General features: G+C 49.9%; 1 protein-coding gene across 4 annotated transcripts in view; it reads left to right on the forward strand.

Moving 5' to 3' along the window:
- The window catches only part of VAV2 (vav guanine nucleotide exchange factor 2), a 126775-nt gene that overhangs the window by 98863 nt on the left and 6809 nt on the right, over window positions 1–21103 (forward strand). For all 4 annotated transcript variants that reach the window (XM_048052021.2, XM_066981004.1, XM_066981005.1 and 1 more), the window contains 18 exons: window positions 110–212; window positions 2531–2629; window positions 4104–4172; window positions 4841–4941; window positions 8464–8563; window positions 9900–9995; window positions 10401–10469; window positions 13249–13335; window positions 15059–15144; window positions 15686–15818; window positions 16876–16985; window positions 17262–17363; window positions 17473–17561; window positions 18293–18309; window positions 18590–18611; window positions 19829–19956; window positions 20160–20234; window positions 20611–20663. In XM_048052021.2, coding sequence (XP_047907978.1) covers window positions 110–212; window positions 2531–2629; window positions 4104–4172; window positions 4841–4941; window positions 8464–8563; window positions 9900–9995; window positions 10401–10469; window positions 13249–13335; window positions 15059–15144; window positions 15686–15818; window positions 16876–16985; window positions 17262–17363; window positions 17473–17561; window positions 18293–18309; window positions 18590–18611; window positions 19829–19956; window positions 20160–20234; window positions 20611–20663 — 1539 coding nt within the window. The remainder of the gene's footprint in view (window positions 1–109; window positions 213–2530; window positions 2630–4103; window positions 4173–4840; window positions 4942–8463; window positions 8564–9899; window positions 9996–10400; window positions 10470–13248; window positions 13336–15058; window positions 15145–15685; window positions 15819–16875; window positions 16986–17261; window positions 17364–17472; window positions 17562–18292; window positions 18310–18589; window positions 18612–19828; window positions 19957–20159; window positions 20235–20610; window positions 20664–21103) is intronic.

Below are 21103 nucleotides of genomic sequence, written 5' to 3' on the forward strand. Positions count from 1 at the left end.
TTAACGCCATGGGTCTCGGGGTTTCCTTATGGCTGTGATCGTTCTCCCTCCGATCCAGCGGCAGTGAACGTGCCCTGCTGTCGCTGAGCCGCTCTCCTTCTCGTTCCAGCGAACACGATCTGGGGGAGGATATTTATGACTGCGTTCCCTGCGAAGATGAAGGCGATGATATCTACGAAGATATCATCAGAGTGGAAGTTCAGCAGCCCATGGTAATAATCCATATGTGTTTTTTGAACTGGGGTGGGGCAGGGGGAAAAGGAGAGGATAGAATTAAATAATAAGTGATCTATAGGTGATGGGGGTTGAGGATAGAATTAAATGAGGAGTGATCCACAGATGACGGGGGTTGCTGCAGGGGAGCAAATCACTTTGCATCATCCCTCGAAGCCAAGCTGCCTTGCCAGAGGTAAAAATAAGCCGAGTGGGATGGCGCTGGCCCAGAGGGGGCTCTCCGAGGAGTTTTCCAGCACATCACATCGTCTGAAGGAGTCGGGGGAGGAGGAAGGGGAAGGAGAGCTAATAAGCCCAAATGGTAGAAGACAAGCTAAAAATAGTCGTTTGCTGCTGAGCCAGCGCAGCGTGTGTCACTGCAGCCCCTTCGGGGGGCGACGGGGCTCGTACGTGCTCCATCACCGAGCCTCGTGCCCTGTGCGATGGTATTTTTAGATCCGGGCTGGCAGATCTGTGTGCTGAGGGTTCAGCACGTGGGTTGGAGCTTGTTCCTGCTCCTGTCTGGGTGCTCGGAGTTTTCACAGCTGGGATTCCTGGAGTGGGGGGGACTCAGGGCCCCGTGGGGCTTTGTGGAGAAGCAGCCGACCCCGTTTGTCACCCCCAAAGACAGCGGGGAAAAGCAGGAGTGAGGCATGCAAGACCTCGTGGAAGGACTTGCATTGACTCCAAGGGGCTCTGGTGCAAGTTTCCTGCTCCGTGGATGGTCCAGGAAGGTGGTGGTGGCTCTTGCATCTCCCCAGAGGTGCCTTCAGCCCCCCCTTGCTGCCTGCGTCCCCACTGAGAAGGGCCGCACTGGTTTTTACTGGTGCAGAGCTGGAAGGGAGCCTTCCATCAGAGCACAGGCTTCCAGATTCTCTCCCATCCCCTATCTGCCACCTCTGGATTCGTGTAAACCCCAGTTACTGCCTCCTGCTGGCAAACAGCAGCTGGCCGTGGTGCAGAGCTCCCCGCAGCACAGCAGGATAAGCGCACGCGTTGCTGACCCATTAAACACCCCAACCGGGCACACGGGCAGGTGCTGGGAGCTTGGGGACCAAAACCAAGTCTGGCCACATGTGAAGGCTGTGACGATGCTGGATGAGGCGTTTCATCTCTTCACTCCTTGTCTGCAGCCCGAGGAGCTCCAAAAACCTGCCTGGATTAAGGAGCTGGGCACAAAACATCCCCAGGGACCCCTGCCAAAGCGCCCAGAGCTGCTCACAGGCACCGGAGGCGATGCCGATGTCAGCGTAGCCCAGTGGCCACCAGTGCTTTTACCATTTTGCCATCAATTTTAGAAGCCAGTTGGGCCAAGGACTGTCCTTGGGTAGAAATTTCCCGTGCAGAAGGCAAAAAGAGGGAATGGTCCCACCACGCGGGTGCCCAGCAGGCAGGTAGTGCCGGATTAGGGGCAGTGAGAACAGTTTTTCTGTGTCCCCTGCAGTGTTTTGGTTTTTTGGGCACCGCTGAGCAGCAGTGGAGTCAGTGGTTTAACTCCTTTCCTCCCTGCCCTTGAGCAAGAGTCTATTTTTAATACAATCACCCACGTTTCTGTCTCGATATTGGATTTTTTTTTTAAGCTTTGTTGCCATAGCGAGTGTGTAACGCTAATTGGTTTCTTGTATTTCTGCATGCTTCAGATTAGATACATGCAGGTAAGCCGCATCGATTAAAACACCGGTTTGCTGCTAGGTCCGAGCTGGGGGTTATAGCAGGCACACGGAGGATGTGCCTTCCCGTGCATGGTCATTAAATCAAACCACCGACTGAATCACCCCCCAAACTCGGCACTAACACGTGCTTCGCCTCCCACCACGACGCCTCAGCTCCTCTTTACAAACGTAAGGGAAGGGACGCCAGGAGCTGGGGCTTTGAGAAAGAAAACAACACGTGTAGCATCAGATCTGACCTAAAATCGTGAGACTTGGCAGCCCTGGCAGGGGATCTGTTGAAGTCTAACGTATTATTTGTGACCCATTTAGGCTCTGCTGTGATTTTCATCTTAAGCAAAAAAAAAAATTAAAAAAAAGAGGAAAAGAGCATTTCTCTCTCATTTATTCTTTAGCCGATAGTCTTTGGTGATGGAGCTATAATAAATGAAAAAATGCAATGCTGCCTATGTTGAAATATCCTGAATAGTAGAGCCAGGGTTTCTTCCTAATTTTTTTGGATAAAAATAGTTTCCTTTAACATAAACCAATACCAGTACTTCTCTGCCTATCCTAACTCGTGCTTGTCACAACTTTGCCATCCCTGAAGGCCAAAGTGAAGCACCATTAGGACTATCTGAACATGCATCACTTTAACTTTTTTCTAGAAAATGGGCATGACAGAAGATGACAAAAGAAATTGCTGTTTGCTAGAAATCCAAGAAACCGAGGCCAAATACTACAAAACACTTGAAGACATAGAAAAGGTAAGAACCGAGCCACCCTTTTTTACGCCATTGCCTTCCACCCCATCACTCCATCCTGCCTTAATCTTGCCGTGTTAGTTCTTGCTGCGAGAGCTGGCAGATGCGACGAGGCAGGATCGGTGCACTCACATGTTAAATTGCAAGAGGAGGAGGAGGAGGACGCAGAAAACCCATCCTGACAAGCATAAGCGCGCAGCCTGTAACTGCAGGAGCTGAACAGCATATTTTTTTCTGATCACTGCATATTGGAAATAAACTGAAAAATTCCCTGCTGTGTCCCCCCACCCCAGGGTAAGAGGTTTCTGCTCCGCTCATCCTGGCCGGTCTCGCTGATAAGAGCTGTGGTTGCAGATATCTTATCTCTTGGATTGCCACTGAATAATTTGAAGGAGTTTCTTTGTTCTGGGCGTTTTTCAAAAGTGCTGAAGCTGTGCTGACTTGTCATTGAAGCTAATTGGATTAAAAGTAACATTCCACTGCTTGAATTCATGGGTTTTAATTGGGTTTGGTAAATTATTGTTGTGCCTTTCTTTTAAAATAAAACGAACGCCGCAGCAAGACGGTGGAGTCATGGGTGCTGCCAGAGCCTGGAGGTGGTTTCTGCTCCAAGGAAAGTGGCAGAAATGAAGAACAATAGTGAAAATGAAGCTGCTATTTCTCATCACCCTAACGCTTTTGTTTCCCCCCTTCTGCAATTGTTTGCCTCAGTCTGCTGCAAGTTCCTGCAAAGGAGCTGGGCACGGAACTGAGTGCAATAAAATAACATTTCCCACTTTACAACCAAATGTCCTAATGTGTGCAAATAGCTCTTTTTCTTTGAAAACAGCCATAAACCCTCTGTTTCTGTCTAAAAAAAAGAGTTAAGTTATTGCTTTGATATCCTTCAAAACCGCTTGCAAAGGCGTAGCAGGTTCTGACAACGTGTTAAGGGCCAGAGGGTCCTGTCTCCAGTGCATCGCATCTGTGTTGTGTTTTTTTTTGTAGTTACAAGTAATGTGGATATTTCTATTAATATGTATTTGTTCAGAAAGGCATTTCCAATGTAATCATATCAGCTATGCTTTTTCAAGGGCAAAATTCTAGGGAGAGAATCAAAGATGCTTCAGAGCTGCTCACAGCTGCAGCCAAGAGCTGCAACGTGGTGGAAAAACTAGCAGGTTAATAAAGTAAAATAAAGTAAAATAATAAAATTAAAATAAAATAAAATAAAATAAAATAAAATAAAATAAAATAAAATAAAATAAAATAAAATAAAATAAATAAAATGTAGTTTAATAGAGGTGGTAGCACTGGGGTGCCCTGCACCTTCCCTGCTGGACGGGCCCCTTGCAAATGCACAAATTCATTAAAACCTGGCATCTAGCTGCCAAGGTAAATGCAGCTGGTGAAACAGGAAAGTATCTCCCTTACGCAGAAAAAAAACAACACTTGTTCACTCTCCAATTTCAATCCCTTTTCCACTTGCCTCTTGCAGAACTACATGAACCCACTGAAGCTGGTACTGACTCCCCAGGACATGGAAGCTATTTTCATCAATTTGGAGGTAACAACACAAGCGCTGGCTTAAATATTTGCTCTTTTCACGGCAGCTTAGCTTTCTTCCCGCTTAAGAGAAGACTTTCAGATTGCACATTAGATTCATGCGTTCCCATGAACAAGCTCAGTCCTTCCTCTGCTGCAGAGCTTGAATGGGTTTGGGAGATTTTTTTAAGTGCTTATTATTAAAGTCGAGGATTATATGAATTCTAGGTAAGAAAATAATTTTATACAGCGGATGTTCCAAGGCCTGTGTGTATTTTAGCTGTGCTTAGAAACGCTTTGGAAAGATAGCAGGGCTGTTTCAGAAGTAGGCAGGATGGAGAAAAATGAGGAAGCCCCCAGCTGGGCAGGAAGGGCAGGGCGGTGTGGCAGAGATGTGTCTCCTGCAGAAAGGTTGGACGCTGCTGCTCTGGGAACACCGTGGGATCGGGGGGGCTGTTTCCACTCCTGCTGTCGAGCTCTGTCAGCTTGCATTTGTCCTACCTGAATTGCAGCCTTGCACTTATGGCTGTTTAGGGCTGATCTCACCAGGATGGCTTATTTTAAAAACAGGTAAAAAGAAAAAGAAGAGAAAACAACTGCCTGATGAAGAAGTGAACGTGCATGTCTTTAGGCTCTGTTTGCCCGCTTGCTTTAGGTGTGTTTAAAGTATTGATTGTTTCTTCATTTTAGGACCTAATTAAAGTGCACTTCAATTTCCTGCGAGCCATCGACGTCTCTATGATGTCTGGAGGAAGCAGCCTGGCAAAAGTATTTCTGGAATTCAAAGAGAGGTAAAGAGGAAACTCAGCCTTTGGACAACTCTGGTTTTAACAAACTAAGGTTCCCAACTGCATGCGTGTCGCAGACCAATTTCCTAGCAGCAATTCAGCAGCTAGAGGCTCTCGGGCTGCTGAAGCATCACTTGGTGCCTGCCCTTAAATACAACACGTTGGGAGAGGTGTAGCAGAAGGGAGACAGGAAGATAAAGGTGGGAAGGTTTTGATTACGGTGAGCCAGAATGGAATAAAACCCCTCTCACTTGCATGGGCTTTAATGTTGTCTTCTCCTGCGAGCCCTGCTGGGGATTGTAGGGCCTGGAGCATGGCAGCATCAGGCCCTGCAGAGAGACGTCTGTCTGGTCAAAAGCAGTGGTTTGCTATAAAAATCCCATGTTTGGCACTGGCGTTTTCCCGCACCTATGGAATGATGAAAAATGTGAAAGTTGCTTTCGCAAAAATAATAGGTTCTGTGTTTTGGCAGCTGCGAGCGGGAGTACCCCCGAACACAAAGACAAGGTTAATAAAAGCCTTTAATATCCTTAACACTAATCAAAGGCCTGATTCATTGTGGACTCATGCCAGGGTGTTATTTCACTGTGATTAAACCAGTGTCTAGACATAGAAATGCCATTCAGAAGTCAATAACTCCAGAAATACCATCTGCATTAATAATACACCGTAAGGTCAGATATTCCATCACTCACAGTGCCTCTTTGAGAAAGGGAATGTTTCTTGGATTAAAGGAAAAAGTTTCCAAAGAAGAATGCAAATAACTTTAAAATGCTCGTAAAGCCCACTTAGGTGATTTTAATTTCCTAATTCCTGACTCGGCTCTGTGCACATGAGTGCTGTCCCCAGGCAGGAATCCTTTCCTGAGCCTGGGATGGAGCTGTGCAGGCGGGGACAGGGAAGGGATGTGGGCATCCCTGGGCTGACCTGCATGGCTACACAGGAGCTAGGAGCTTGCAAGATGCTGAGGTCAGGATCTGGCCAATTACAGCAATTTTTGGTAAAAAAAAAAAAAAAAAAAAAAAAAAAAAAAACCACAAACCAAACGACAAAGAAAAAAGAAAGAGAAGAAAAGAAAAGAGAGGAAAAGAAAAGAAAAGAGAAAAAAAGAGAAGAGAAGAGAAGAGAAGAGAAGAGAAGAAAAGAGAAGAAAATAGAAAAGAAAAGAAGAAAAGAAAGAAAAGAAAAGAAAAGAAAAGAAAAAAGAAAAGAAAAGAAAAGAAAAGAAAAGAAAAGAAAAAAGAAAAGAAAAGAAAAGAAAAGAAAAGAAAAGAAAAGAAAAGAAAAGAAAAGAAAAGAAAAGAAAAGAAAAGAAAAGAAAAGAAAAGAAAAGAAAAGAAAAAAGAAAAGAAAGGAAAAGAAAGGAAAAGAAAGGAAAAGAAAAGAAAAAAGAAAAAAAAAGAAACCACTTTTCTATTTGTCACAACAAGGTTTTGCGCATCAGCTCAGAGCACTGCAGGAGTGGAGCAAAGTGTCCCTGTTGCTGCTTCTGTGAGCTCGGCCGCAGCAGAGGGGTGCCCTGCTGTGAAATACTTAGACAAATTTTAAGCTGAGAACGGCGCCAGTCCCTTCAAAGAGAAGAGGCTCCCAAAAGTGGAAAAGAAGAGTTTGGAGCAACTTGATCTAAATTGACAGGATCCTTTCCTCCGTGGGGAAAGGGCTGGGGGAAGGTGGGGATGTCCCCTGCTGCAGCGAGGAGGTGAGGGTGCAGGAAGAGGCAGCGAGCTCGCATGGGGAGATGGCATTGCCCCACTGAGAAGTGAATGTGGGCTTCCAGAGTCCCTGCGCTGAGACCTTCCTCATCTAATGTAGCCATGACAAATAGCTCTTGCTCCTGTCCTTATCCTCGGAGAGGTCCTAGCAAAATGATGTATTGCTGTTCTGCTTTGCAGATTTTCTTTTCTTAAAGGAAATAGTTTGTAAATCTCTTTCTGTGAAAGCTGGAGGTTTGAATTTATGCTCCCAAAGCCTCTCCGAATCTCTCCAAGTGCTGGCAAGATAGATATTATTGTGCCCGCTCGGAAGTTGTCAAGGGGAAAAGGCAGAAGAATAATCTGTATTGGCTGCGGCGTGGTCGGGGACTGCGGAGCCCATAAATCTCTCCATTCAATTACCCGCCGGGTCCGAGGGTCCCACGTTTACAGAGCGACACCGGGGCAGGTGCTGGAGATCGTCCCCATCGAGAAGCGAGGCCCCCGGAATAACGGATGAGTTACAGCGCCCGGCTGAATCCGTGTCTTATCAGCAGCCGTGCAGTTAACAGCGAGGAAGGCGGGGGGAAAACCCAAACCTGTCACGTAGGATTAATGAGCAAAATGGAGGAGAAGGGGGAATCCACAGCAAGACCGCTCTGTTTGTGTCAGGTGTTTAGATTTAGAGCCCGGGGTGCCCTTACAGAGCTGTGCTGTGTTTCCAAAGGCTGTCACAGCCTTCTTTCCCCCAGTCCCCCCCCTTTCATGGTCTCAGGTGGGTCCCTGTGCCTGTCCCACGAGAAGCACGCAACGTGCTGCTGCCCTCCTGAAGCTCTGCTGGGACTTGTCAGGAAGACGTCCTTGGGCTTCAAGGGGCTTCGAAGCCTCTGGTTCCCTGGTGAGGTGCAATAATTACCGCCCGCTTCCAATTGTGAGCTTTTCACAAGAATTGAGAGTTTCTTGCCTTCCTCTGTATTTGGTGGAGCACCCGTGAGGTGTGCGCATTAGTGCCATTGTTTTTTGGGCTGCGAGCGGCCGGGACGCAGGAAGCAGAAGTATTTTGGGGGGGAGGAGATGATCACAAAGACAAATACATAGGCTTGAGCCTTGCAAGGTCTGGTGGCAGCCACATTTGGAAATGCCCTCAGGAAATCGATCTTTGTTGGTGTTTGGTCCTTTTTACCTCTGTGCCTGGAAGCTGCTTGCTTTCGCACACCCTCGCTCAGCCCTTGCAAACCGTAGTGTGGCGTAGCCAGAAAACCAGAGAGCATCGTGACCGAGGAGGCACAGCACCAATTAAGACATCGAGGGGATTATGTCGGTGTTGTAATCTTGAGAAAAAGCTGACTCGCAGCAAAAGAGCCGCTGCAGCGAGGCGTGTGCTTGGGCTGCAGGGTTCAGCGCTCGCCCCCTCCATGCATTTCCCTTCATCTGCTGCCCCTCGCTGTGGTCAGAGTGGCCCAAAGCATTGTATTTCTTTTACTGTTTGCAAGAGGGATTTGTCTCTCTGCCCCAGACACAGGGGGATGAGGGGCTGGGCTGGCTGGGGTCACGGTCTGGCACTCAGGAGCTGGGGCAGGAGCTGCCGTAGCTCCAGAAATGGGGCTGCAGAGCCCCTTTTGCCGAATTGCCCCAACAGCCTCCAGCTCTGCAAACTCCAAAAGATTTCAGCGTTAAAAAGCGCTGCAGTAAAAGAGCGTTAATACTAAGCAGTTACACGGGGAGTAGCCGTTCACCTTGTCCTCCCACTACATACGTGCACATAGATCTTTTATAACGGGTTATAACTGCCAGCGAGTGTTTCTGATTAAATTTGTGATTTCCCCCTCCCCAGGCTACTGATTTACGGCAAGTACTGCAGCCACATGGAGTACGCCCAGACCACGCTCAACCACCTCATCGCGAACAGGGAGGACGTGCGGCAGAAGGTGGAGGTGAGCGCCTGGGGGTGCCGAGGGCTCCCCGGACCCCGCCACGGGTTTGGGAGGGCTGCAGGAGCTGCTGGCGTATTGGAAATGCTGGATTTAGTGAGAGCTGAGGGCTGGGGGCTGAGCTTGTGTTACCCCAGCTGGGAGGCAAGAGGGAGCAGAGCTGGGGTGTTTCTTGTCCTGACCCCGTACTTGCCTCTTCCTCTTCCAACCCTTGGGTTAAACCAGACGAAAGCACTTGGGCAGCTTTATTTGTGTGCAGGACTAAAATTGTTCTTTTGGTAGAAACCCAAAGGCATCGAGCATCCATGCGTAGGGACCCAGCTGCCTTCCCGAGGTCCCACGCGGTGCTGGGGATAGTCAGAGACAAACCCGAGTCCTGCACAAGTGCCTTGATTTCCCCACTGTCCTCCTGCCCCAGCACGAGGGCTTGGGGTAAATAGGGGCACATCCAGGAGCTGAGTAGCTCCAAGGAGCCCCAGAAGGAGGGATGTGCTGTTTAAGCTGCAGTTTTTCTCTGATTCCTGCTTTCGTCTTGATGCTGATCCGAATTTGCGGGGCTGTCTTTGCGCCTTACCTTGTTTTCTGCAAATACCCCTTGACTCTTTGCACAGAAGTAGCAACCCAATTCGGGGATAAGGCTATGCATTCGGTAATTATTTTAAACATCTTCCCTGGATTTTGCATCAAGCTTTCACAGTCTGAGCTGCGTGCTCTGCTGAAGGCTTGGTTGCTGTGACATCCCCTTGCTCCTGTGCTTTTCCGTTTGCTCCCTCCCTCGAGGCAGCTCAGCCGATCCTCCTGCGGCCACGGAGAGGTCCAGGGCTAGCACAGCCCCGTATCCAAACGGGTCTGGGTGAACGTAGCTGTGCAAAACTTCCTGTGATCACATTAGCTTATCGTAATGACTTAATGCTTATCAGCAAAGCCGCAGCAACTGTCTGCGTGCTTGCTCCTAGCCCCTTGCAAATAAAATGCATTAGTTCAAGCCGGTGAGGAGGTGAGTTAAGCTAATGCATTTCATTTGACATTTCCCGAGGTCTAGGAGCACTCGCGTGCTCTCCTAATGAGCAGCATCTCATTAAGCTGCGGTAGCTCAGCTGCATGAGATTGCCTGCATTTTAGGGTCCAGCCCCTGTGTGTTATTCCTCGATAACCTCCACGGTGGCAGCCCTGGCAGAGCCTGCGAGCAGTTTCCCAGCAGAACAGAGGTTACAGAAGCAAAATATTAGAGCTGTGGAACTGTTGAGTGTTTGTTTGTTTGTTTGTTTGTTTTTTATTGTGGGGTAGTCATTGTTTTCCCTCAGCTACTTCACTCCTGCCTTATTGATTTCTTTAATAGGAATGCACGCTGAAAGTCCAGGATGGGAAATTTAAATTGCAAGATCTGCTGGTGGTTCCAATGCAAAGAGTTTTGAAATACCATCTCCTGCTAAAAGTAAGTGTTTCAGCATTAGCACTTCCCTCCCGCTGCCATCCTTGCTGTAGCATCTTTTGGCTTTTACAGTAGAGAACGAAGCATTGCCAGATGCAGAGTGAGGGTTTTTTTTTCCCCCCCCCCTTCAAATGAAATAATTACTAGAGCTACTTAACATGACATAATATTTGTGCCGTCTCTTAAAGTATGGTGACCTGGGGTAATTCTGCACTTGTTAGCCACAAGAGGCAGTTAATGAATATAAAATAAGCTTGCATATAATCTGATTATGTGTGAAATTCCTGCCGTCAGCTCCGTGTAACGGGTCTCTGCAGCACCAGCAAGTTGGCACCGTCCCTGTCCCGTGGTTGGAGCAGCAGCAGCGCGGGCAGCTCACCCCATGCATCCCCTGCTTTTGTGTTTCAGGAGCTGCTCAGCCACTCGTCAGAGCGCCCAGAGAAGCAGCAGCTGAAGGAGGCTCTGGAGGCGATGCAGGTACGGGTGTGCAGCAAAGCTGTAGGTGAAAAACAGCCCGGCAGCCCGGGAGAAGGCAGTGTCCCCTCCTTTAGGACGTGTATGTGTGTACTGATTGCTGTTTAACGGGATTGCTTCGCAGCACAGCTCTAGTCATCACCGTTATCTTCCTCCCTGAGCGTCTAGGGAAGCTGGTATTTGTTGACAACGTAGAACTTTTCACTAATTACTGTTGTGTGTAGAGGCCGTGCCGGATTTAGCTCTTGGTTTTTGCTGGTAGGGGTCTGGAGGAGCTCCAGCCGTACCAGCAAGCCTGGGGGCACCACTGGAGTCAGCCCCTGCCTGCACGGGGCATTGCCTGCATGGCGTCATCCAGGCTGAGGGGCCTGCTCCCCAAGTGTATTTTTTCAAAGAAAATGATGTTTCCAGAAACCTAGAATTCTTGTGTCAAAAACTGGATTTGTTTAAAAAAAAATGTTGAGCTTTTGGAGGTGGGGAATCACCCAAATGTTTTTGACTTGGGTACATCCCCTTGCACCCTCCAAATTCACAGCAGGACCATCGCCAGCAGAATCTCATGGGAAGGTGATGGTTGCATCCAGTTTTCCTCTCGTGGAGCACCCCAGGATTCATCCCCGGCATCATTCGTTTGCTCTGAGGTCACTTTGTTTGTTTTCTACCTCCAAGCCTCAGCTTTTTTAATGACACTGCATTTCCTGGCAGTTACATAAGGTTGGTGACCTTTTTAGCTGCTATCCCTGCAAGCCAGTGAAGCCAGAGCCGATATGTAGGTCGTCCTAGCTGAGGTTGTGTAAAGGACATTGCATTCCCTCTCCACAATACATGACCGTGGCCTCAAATGAACGCTCTGGGCGAGAGAAGGGAGCAGGGGAAGGGATTCTTCCTCGTGCCACAAATCACCTCTGTCCCCAAAATGTCCAGGCTGATGAGACAAAGTGACAAACCTGGTGACAGCTGTTAAACCCTGCTTATGGCCTCATAATACGGCATCCACCGCTACCTCTGCTAATAAATAAATGTATACAGTCCGGTTGCACTACAGAGTCAGCATTTTTTGGAGGAAGCTGAGAGCTTTGTTTGCTTTCCCTGCCCCATCACCAGGAGAGCACGGATGCAATTCAGACCACACAGGGCTCGCCGGGGGCGAAGGAAGCAGAGCAGTTTGATTTTAATTGATTCGTAAACCCAGGCTTAACTTACAAGTAATGTTTTTCATCGAGATTCCAGCCTTTTTGTTTCCCGTGCTGGCAGACTTTACTGCTGTCCAGGATGAGAGCTGTGCAGGGGGTGCATGCCTACAGCTGGAGATGCATTTCCCAAAGGGCTTCACCTCCCTTTTATTTAGTACATGTGGTTGTTAGCACAAGGCAGCGCCAGGATTTGCACCAAAAAGCCGCACATGGGGGTATTCGGTGCATGCGTTCTCCCTCCACGGGAGCACACAGAGCTGAACCCCAGGGGACGGGGAGGTGAGGCAGGTTCCCTGGTAAATCCTGCAGACCCGGTCTGCACATTGCTGCCGCTGTTTCGAGCCACCAGTGATCCTGGGATTGGGTTCCCCTTTTGCGTGTGAGACAGATTTACTCAGCAGAAGGGAACAAATGCTCTGCTGAACGCTCAAGTGCTGACGGAGGATGCCAGCCTCGTTTCATGAGGCTTTTAGTTTTGTCGTTCTTCGTAACCATCCCTGCCACTGGCTGGGTTGGGTATTTGGTGATGTTACGAGTATTGTCATGTCGACGTGTGATTATCATCTGTGATTAACCCTTCCTGTGTTGGGAAGCTGGGGAAGGTCTCGCCTGGAGGGGATGTCTTAAAAAATTCCATGCTCAGATTTAATCCAAAATGACAGGAGCTGTTGTTGAGGACAAGGAGGGAGGGAGCAGATCAGAAGCAAATGGGCAGTGGAGATACAGTCGGAAGGATGTGAGAAGTAGTTTCAGTTGAAGGAGCAGGGTTCTCTCTCTGGTGGGTCAAAATTTGGACAAGCAGGGAATTTTTCAGGGGAGAGCAAGCACCATCCAGTGTCTCCATATTTCCCAAAACAGACTTTTTGTGTGGTTGGAAATCCTGGAGTTCAGAAGCGCTGGATTTAGGGATGCTCTTGGGGGCTGCCAGCAGGGCCAAGCTGGGGAAGTGCCCTTCCCAGCAAATGTGCAGCCCAGGATCCAAATCAGTCATTTTACGAATGTGGATGTTTTGACCTTGAAGACTGGCTTGGAGCTTTTTTATCCAGGTCGATGATGGGAATTATGGTGATGAGAGCTGGGAGTAAAGGGTGCTGCCGGGGGCTCACACCAGGCGAAAGCCGTGTGTAGGGTTTGCCATCGCGGCAGGAGCTGTCTCTGCCTGCTCGTGTACCACTGGATTAATGCATTGCCCTCTTCTGGGAAATGGGAAAAATTGCAGCAGCTGCCTGGTTGAGCAGTGCCAGCACAGCACAGGGCATAGAGCGTGCCCCAGGGTGCTGGGATGGAGCCCAGGGGCACAGGCAGCAATGCTGGGTGCCAGCATGGGCTCCTTTGCTTTGACTGATATCGCTGGGTTTGTCTGTAGTTCAGCAGAAATCTGCTGAGCTGCTTTTCCTTTTTTTCTGGCGACACCTGTGCTCACAACGCCCTGTGCTTTTGGGGTTCTTGCAGAGCTGCTTCTGGTCTCCTTGCAGAGCTGCTTCTGGTCTCGTGCGAGGAAAGGGGAGCGGGGGACACGTGTTGTCTGCTTTAGTGGAGGTGCTAGCTTTGTATGGAAAATAAAAATCAACACTCGCTTTTCTTTTAAGGACTTGGCCATGTACATAAACGAAGTAAAGAGAGACAAAGAGACTTTAAAGAAAATCAGCGAATTTCAGAGTTCTATAGAAAATTTGGTAAGTTGGAAGATTCTTCTTCCCAACTTTAACTAGATCAGTATGAACGTATTTGTTTTTTTGGTGCAGTTATTACTGAATTCAGTGTAGATATCACCGAGTTACTTCGGATGTGCTACCCGAGAAAGACCCCTGTGTTTTCACACAGTCCCTGACCATTGTCAGTGTTCACACAGACCAGAAATGGTTGCTTCATAAAAAGTAATGATTTGGGTGTGATACAGGGTGGGTTTTGTTGGTGGTATTACACTGAAAATGCTTCTCCTGCTTTTGCTCATGCTGTTTGTGTAGGGGTGACCCAAGAGTTCCCCAAATCAACTGTCTGTCTGCTATCTAAAGTAGGTTTTCTTTTGTGGTCAAGGCGACAAAATGCTGGCCTAGATGTTCATGCTCTTGAAAATGTACCAAGGCCTCCTTGGAGGAGGATGGCACGTGCAATACACACCTAACTCCAAAATCTCAAGCAGCTATTTTAAAGGGAATCTCGACCTCCAAACTCCAGAGGCCTCAAACACATGGTCCTATTACCATGCACCAGCCGACCCCCATCACTCGTGTGCTTTTAGCCCTGAACGAGCCCATTAATTTAATGTTCGGCAGCAGAGCTGCAGGCTAACGAGCTTTTTCCCCCATTTGCGGTGGGGTCAGCTGCAGGCACAGCTGCTCCGCAGGCCAGCTTTACGCTGGGGTAATGCGATTTGGGGTCTGACACCTGAGATGCTTCAAAAGGGCTGAGGGAGGGAGATGCTGAGCGCTGTGCACCCCGAGGGCTTCCCAGAGGCATGGCAGGTTTGGGTCCTTTGAGCCTGGACTTTGAAAACAACGAACTTTTAATTGACGATTATTTAACAGAGGGAGGCAAAATCCTTGAAATTTTCAAGAGAAACCTGCAAAAAAATCTCAGGTGGGATCTGGGCCATTGCAGCTCACGGGTTTTGATTGAAGCAGCCTTGATAATCCTGATCTGTGTGAACAATCAGACGTGGTACGCCGTAAAAACGTGAATGTAAATGGGGGCATTAAGCAGCTCCTTCTTGACTTGCAGCAGGCAGAGAGCAGCTTTGACGTGCAGGAGATGAAATGTTAGCAAAGCAGTCACTCCTGTCTGCAGATCAATCCCACACACGTTCTGCTCGGTGTTCCCTTTCATTGCACGGGGCTGGAAGTTGTGGAGTGATTGGTGTTATGTATACAGAGCCCACATGGCACAGCAATGAAATAATTATAGACTATACACACAGCTGGATAAAATATTTATTTTCCTGAATAGCGGTGACTCTTCATGGTATTTTTCTTCCTGTAAGAAGCACATAAGTGGACTGATTCACGGGGCTCGGTGGTGGTGCTGCCCTGAGTAGTGTGCAAGCATTTCAAGCTGAAAAACCAACTGATGAGACCATCGGGTTGGATTCCAATCTGCCCCAATATGCCCAGTCCTGGTTCAGGATGGGTATCAAAACTACGTCAGGATAGGTATCAAAACTACAGAGCCCTGGCTCTGGTTTTGTAGAAACCCCTGTAAATAAAGCTTATTTTGCTAGAGTTTTTCTTTCTGGATCCCAAACCTTCCCAAAATACTTTGAACCCTGCCCTGGGACAGGGTGCTGGTCTTCTCGTGGTCCTCCTCCTGATGCCGGGGCCACGCTTGGGCTTGGGCTGCCCTTGTCGAGGGTGATACCGGGCACAGGAGCTGCAGATCTCAGCCCCGCTTTGCTTTCTGCAGCAAGTGAAGCTGGAGGAGTTCGGGAGGCCGAAGATAGACGGCGAGCTGAAGGTCCGCTCCATCGTGAACCACACCAAGCAGGACAGGTGAGCGAGCAGCAGCATCCTCCTAAAACATAAATGGGCTCTGAAGCGCGGGGAGACCCTTCCCCAAAGTCACTGATTGTCCCTGCTAGGGTGACACAGCCAGCGGAGCTGTTTGGCTACTGCTGCTCTCTGCAGGAAGGGATAGAAAGCACAACTTTAAAAATTTAATTTTTGAAGGAGAAAAGCGGTCCTCAGAAGTTTCCCCCACCCCAAAACGTGCCCTTTGTTTGGCCTCCCCCCTCGCCCCCGGGGCTGCTCTGCGAACAGCCGCTCGGTGACCTGTGCGCTGGGTTAATGCCTCTTGAATTACCCGCACCAGGCACGTGGCCACGCATCTCCAGATATTTTGTGCCCAATTATTCAATTACTGCCTAGAGTCGCATTGACAGAAAGCACCATCGATGTGGAATTATAGCACAGGGAGAGCATTGAGCTGTGCTGGCTGGGGATGCTCTGCAGAGCTTTCCAAACCCTTCCCCTGAACGGGGGCCGTAATTAGAGGTTTGACTGGCTCGCTTGTTTGTTTGCTTGCTTTGGGCAGGTATTTATTTTTATTTGATAAAGTGGTGATCGTCTGCAAAAGGAAAGGCTACAATTACGAGCTGAAAGAAATTATCGAGCTGCTCTTCCACAAGATGACGGATGACCCTATGAACAACAAGGACATTAAGAAGGTAGGTGGACCGGGGATTAGCTCTGCTGGAGAGCTTTGTGGAGCTGTTCGGGCCACTCCTTGGGCAGCACATTTCCAGCAGCCTTTTTAAATAGAATCAGAGCTCGCAAAATGCTGGAACGTAAATGCTCGGCTTTCAGGGGAGCCTTACAGAGAGTTGGGAAATGCTCACAAAGGTGGGGTTGGGCTTGATCCTTTGACTTCCAGCCTTGGAAAACAGCCCTGGAAAGGCTGGGGTGGTTTGCCTGGAGGGAGAGAAAGCGGCTCCGGGCAGCAAGGGTCGGTGGGGAGCAGGAGCAGGGTGTGGGGCAGGGAGGGAAGGTCCCTGGCAAGGCAATGCCAACGCTGCCACCAGCCTGCCAAAATCAGCACTCGGCGAAGGAGCATCATTTTGCCAGTGGTTTGGGGCTTAGCCTGCGGCCATGGAAGAAAATCTCCTCCCAGGTATCAGGGACCTGTTAGCTTAATCCACCAAGGTGCGATGCAGGGAGGTGTTGTACAGATGGGAGCAGTGGCTGTCGGGTGAGAATAGCCAATGTTGCCACTTGGGTGCTGAAGAAATGCTGTTAGCTTTGTGTTTTAATGAAATATGTTTCCACTTTGCTCTCCTATGCTTTCTAGTCTCATGGAAAAATGGTAAGCAAAGCACACAATTTTCTCTCGTGTTTCTCTGTGCAGTGTTGTAACGAGACAGGCAGAGCATATGTGCATCGGGCAGGTCAGATGTTCCTCCTGGGTTGTCAGGGAGAGGAGTAATGGCTGGGGAGGATCCACTGAAGCAGAAAAATCCAGATTCTCTCATCTGCCACTGTAAAATCCCGTTTGGCCCTAGTGCACAGTGCAGAGCTGATTCAGGCATCGTTAGCTGTAATGTGTTGTAGAGATAGAGAAGCTGTTCTTCCTTCTTCCCTGCTGTTATCCATACAAAGGAGCTGTAGTCCCTAAGGGGCAGGCGTTAGGAGTAGTTCTTGAGAAGCCTGGATAAAAGTGTGCCGTGTCTTGTTGCTCTGGTGCTGGGAGAGCAGCGGTTCAATCGGTCCTCTCGTTTCCTCTTGCAGTGGTCCTATGGCTTCTACCTAATCCACCTCCAAGGAAAGCAGGGCTTCCAGTTCTTCTGCAAGACAGAGGAAATGAAGAGGAAGTGGATGGAGCAGTTTGAAATGGCAATGTGAGCGCCAGGCACGGGGGGAAGGTGTCTCCGGCTTGCTGACTGTCAGAGGTCAGCTCTGACAGCCGAGCCTGTGATGGGGAGGTTCGCGTGGGCTTGCAGGATGGGTCTCTGCGTAAAAGGAGGTTGGGCCCAGCACAAAATCACCTGCCCCGAGTGTTTGCACCAAAGCATTTCCGAATTTTGCCCGGAATGCAAACAGCCCCTGCTGCAAGAGGCCCTGGGTGCAGAGTGACTCGTGGGGGCAAGTCAGTAACCCCCGGCCCTTCCCCTCAGGTCCAACATAAAGCCAGAGAAAGCCAACGCGAATCACCACAGCTTTCAGATGTACACGTTCGAGAAGACTACCAACTGCAAAGCGTGCAAGATGTTCCTAAGGTGAGCCACGTCCTAACTTTTCTGCCTCTGCACTCAAACACAAAAGCAGGTCACAGAGCTGGGGCTGAATTAAAGCTTTGTGACTTCTTTTTTTTTTTGTTTTGCACAGAGGAACGTTCTACCAGGGCTATCTCTGCCCAAAATGTGGAGCTGGTGCTCATAAGGAGTGCTTGGAAATCATTCCTCCCTGCAAAATCGGTGAGTTATTTGTCAGCATTGGCAGCTTCTGACAAGGAGGTGAATGTATGCGATGATCCCAAAGATCTTCCCTAGAAAGCTCCGTCAGCTGTTTGTTTTAACACCCACCAAAATCCGAGGACACTGCAAGCTGCTTCTCAGGGCTGCAGTTCATAAAGGCTGATGGTTGAAAACACAAACAAAACAGACAAAACACCAAAAATCAAAATGCCCAATCCCTGTATTGCCAAAGATCAATGATTTCTCCATGTGAAAACGTTGGTTGGTGCGTGCAGGAGGGAGCTCTGCAGGGCTCACACTTGTGGTGAGCGAGAAAGGCCTCCAGACCCCGTAGTGCTGGGGTGTGGGAGGCAGAAATCCCCATCCCTGAGCTAATCTGGGCAGACCTGTGGTGCTCCTGCGACCACCCAGCTCAGCACTGGAGCTTTGTGCCGGGGAGGATGTGGGAGATTTTCATGGAGCAGCACCAGAAGGGGTTTGGGAGGGGAACGGGGAAGAAATGAAATCTCAAAACTTAGTGCAAGTGAGAAAACGGCCAGGCCAGCTCCGGCCCCTCTCGTCTCTTGCCACCAGGCCCTGAGCCAAGGAGTGGCCCCAGCCCCTGCCCGGCTCTTCTTTGGTTCTGGCCAGGTGTTGATGCCACCTTAATGAATCCTCGTGGCACCAAGAGAAGCAGAAAATGAGTTTGTGGCCCGTTAAATTAACCACCTGTTTCAACATGTCTCTTGCAGGTTCTTCAGCAGAGCAGGTACGTTGCTCGATGGCCCTTTTCCTTCTCTGCATGGGGTGGGCCCATGTCCCCACCTGGTCTGGGCATGGGCAGCTCCCGGGGGGGCACAGCGTCAATCTCAGGGGGGTCCTAGGCACTCTGGGGGCAGGACTGGAGACTGACAGCTAAAAATGGCCCGGTCTGCACAGTACCATAGGCCTTGGGAGGTGCCAGCACCTGGTTTCACAGCCCAGTGGCTTAACTGGGGAGAGCTGGGGCTGCTGTGTCCTCACAGGGACTTTTTCTTCTCTCTTTGCAGGATTTGCTGAGTGCTGGACCTGGTAAGGGCATTGCTGTATTGCAAGAGGGCATCGTGGTGGTAGCTGAAGGCGTCACCGAGGCTTGAGCACATGGGGTGGGGAGAGCTCCTGGGAGTGGAGCTTTGGGATCCCAGGCGGTGGGATGGGATGGGACGGGACAGAACAGGATGCCTGGGGTTCTCTTCCTACCCCCCAAAGCCTCACTAGCTGCCAGGTCTCCTCCCTGTGCTCAGCCCCTTGCCCACCAGGGAGGAGCTTCCACCCCATAAATAACTCCCTGCTCCAGACAGAGGAAGAGAGCTTCGCAAACTTGTGCCAGCAAAGCAAACCACACAGGCCGTGGTGATGACGGGGAAACATCCTCCCACCCACGTGGGATGCACAGCCCTGGGCACTGCCCTCAGATGGGACTGTTAGTCAGGATGCTTGCTGCAACTTTATTCGTATATTTGTTTATTTTATTTTCCTTCACTTCACACTAACCTGGACAGAGTGCTGGGCCCGCCCTGCCCGTGCTCTGTCTCAAAGAAGAAGGAACAGTTTGTTTTTGTGCTTTTCCTGTTGAAAGGAAAGCCAAGCCTGGCAAAAAGAAACTTGAATCAAACTGTCGGTTTGAAAACACAGTGCAAGAGCACAGAGCTCTCTCTGGGCAGGGAGAGGCAGCTGGCGGCAGAGGTGGGAAAGCATTTTGAAGATAAACACTGTGGTTTTCGTGCAGTTTGGGAAGCTTATTTAATCTGCTGGTGTTTGCAAGACAACTGGACTTTGGCTGCAAACTCCCGGGGATGGAGGGGTGCTCGGGTCCCAGGTCTTGCAGAAATCCAGTGCAGGACGCCTGTTTGCAAGTGTTTTGAAAGCGTTTTGTGGTCACGGGCATCACTGTTGGACCTGGCAAGGTTCAGTGCTGGCCGGGCATTGCCTGTTGAGAGCCTGTCTGCAATAGCAAAGTTCAAACCTGGGTGCTGGGTTTGGAGTTGGAGCTTTGGCTTGGCTCAGTCCCTCGCTGGCTTGTTTTCGCTCACTGAACTCAGTCATCCATGTAACTTTAGGAGCCAAGACTGTTTGCTGTGGGTGCTGATCCCTTTTGTTTTCTTGCTTTCTGTCCCAAATTCCTGTCTGCTGGTGCCTTTAGATTTGTGGTTCACGGGTTAAGGAACAGCAGACAGCAGGGGGGTTATTGCAGTTTTGCTTTTTCTTAGCAGGGACTAGGCAATGAAACTGCTTTGTGTCTCTCCCAGGTCCCAAAATGGTGGCAGTACAGAATTACCACGGGAACCCAGCGCCGCCAGGCAAGCCGGTGCTGACATTTCAAATTGGGGACGTGATCGAGCTGCTGAGGGGGGACCCGGACTCGCCGTGGTGGGAGGTGAGGGTCCTTTCCTCGGGGAGCTCCCAGCAAGTTTCAGACTGGTGTCATCCGCATTGTCCCTTTGCTTTGTCACCTTTCCTGTACCGCGGGGCTGGGCTGGGTCCATGGGAGCTACAGAGGGGTCCGTCCCCAGCCCTGCACAGCAGAAGCCTTGCTTTTCTGCCCATCCCCAGCTGATGTCCACCTTCTGTGTTCTGCAGGGGCGGCTGCTGCAGACAAAGAAGTCGGGTTACTTCCCCAGCTCGTCAGTGAAGCCCTGCCCCGTGGACGCGAGGGTATGTGCTGAGCCAGGAGCGCCTGCGGGGGCCATGATCGGGTGGCAGGGGGACTTCTGTTCCACTTTGGGAGGCAAGAGATGCCCCAACAGGGCCTTTGGCTCTCCCCAGTCCATCCCAGACGGGTTTGGGTCCCAATTCCTGCCCTGCAGTGAGCCCATGGTGCCACCTCAGGAGCCTCATATCAGCTACAGTTCAGGAGAGCTGCCCTGCGCTATGTTCAGTAGTGCTGTCAGGCACTTCCCTATTAAAAAAAGGCTCAGATAACTCAAAAAATGCAGCGTGCTCATCGCAGCTATTTTGGGCAGGGAGGGTGGGAGAGAAGTGCTTGGCTGTAACACTGCCCTCGCAACAACGAGCAGTGCTCTCTTTGCAGCCTCCCAACAGCCGGCCGCCATCCCGGGAGATCGACTACACGGCGTACCCGTGGTGAGTCCCCCCGAAAGCCAGAAAGACGCGTCGGCTTTGCTTTTTAATTGGTGCTCTGTCACAAACCTGCTCTAACATGGAGCTGAGTGCATGTTGGAGATGCTTTGCGTCCCGCCACGGTTGCACTGGTGTCCAGGCATTGAAACCCACAGTGCCTGTGGGGATTTCATCACTGATGGAGAGGGACAGAGGCAAAAGGAGAGATTCTTCTGGTCTCTCTTCCCCTTCATGTTTTTTTCTGAACCCAGAAAATGATTTAGGGAGGGAAGAAGAAATTCCCACCTTGGCGCAGGAGAGGTTGTGCTTCCCTTTCCTCCTGCTCCTTCATGCTGGCTCCATCCAGGGTTTCAAGTTCATGAGTCAAAATTAGCATGAGTTTAAATTATCCCCAGCTCCTGCTGAAGCCTCCTTCACCTGGAGAACAATTCCCAAGCAGTGGG

Source organism: Anser cygnoides, chromosome 20, assembly GCF_040182565.1.
Source record: "Anser cygnoides isolate HZ-2024a breed goose chromosome 20, Taihu_goose_T2T_genome, whole genome shotgun sequence".
NCBI classification, from domain to species: Eukaryota; Metazoa; Chordata; class Aves; order Anseriformes; family Anatidae; genus Anser; species Anser cygnoides.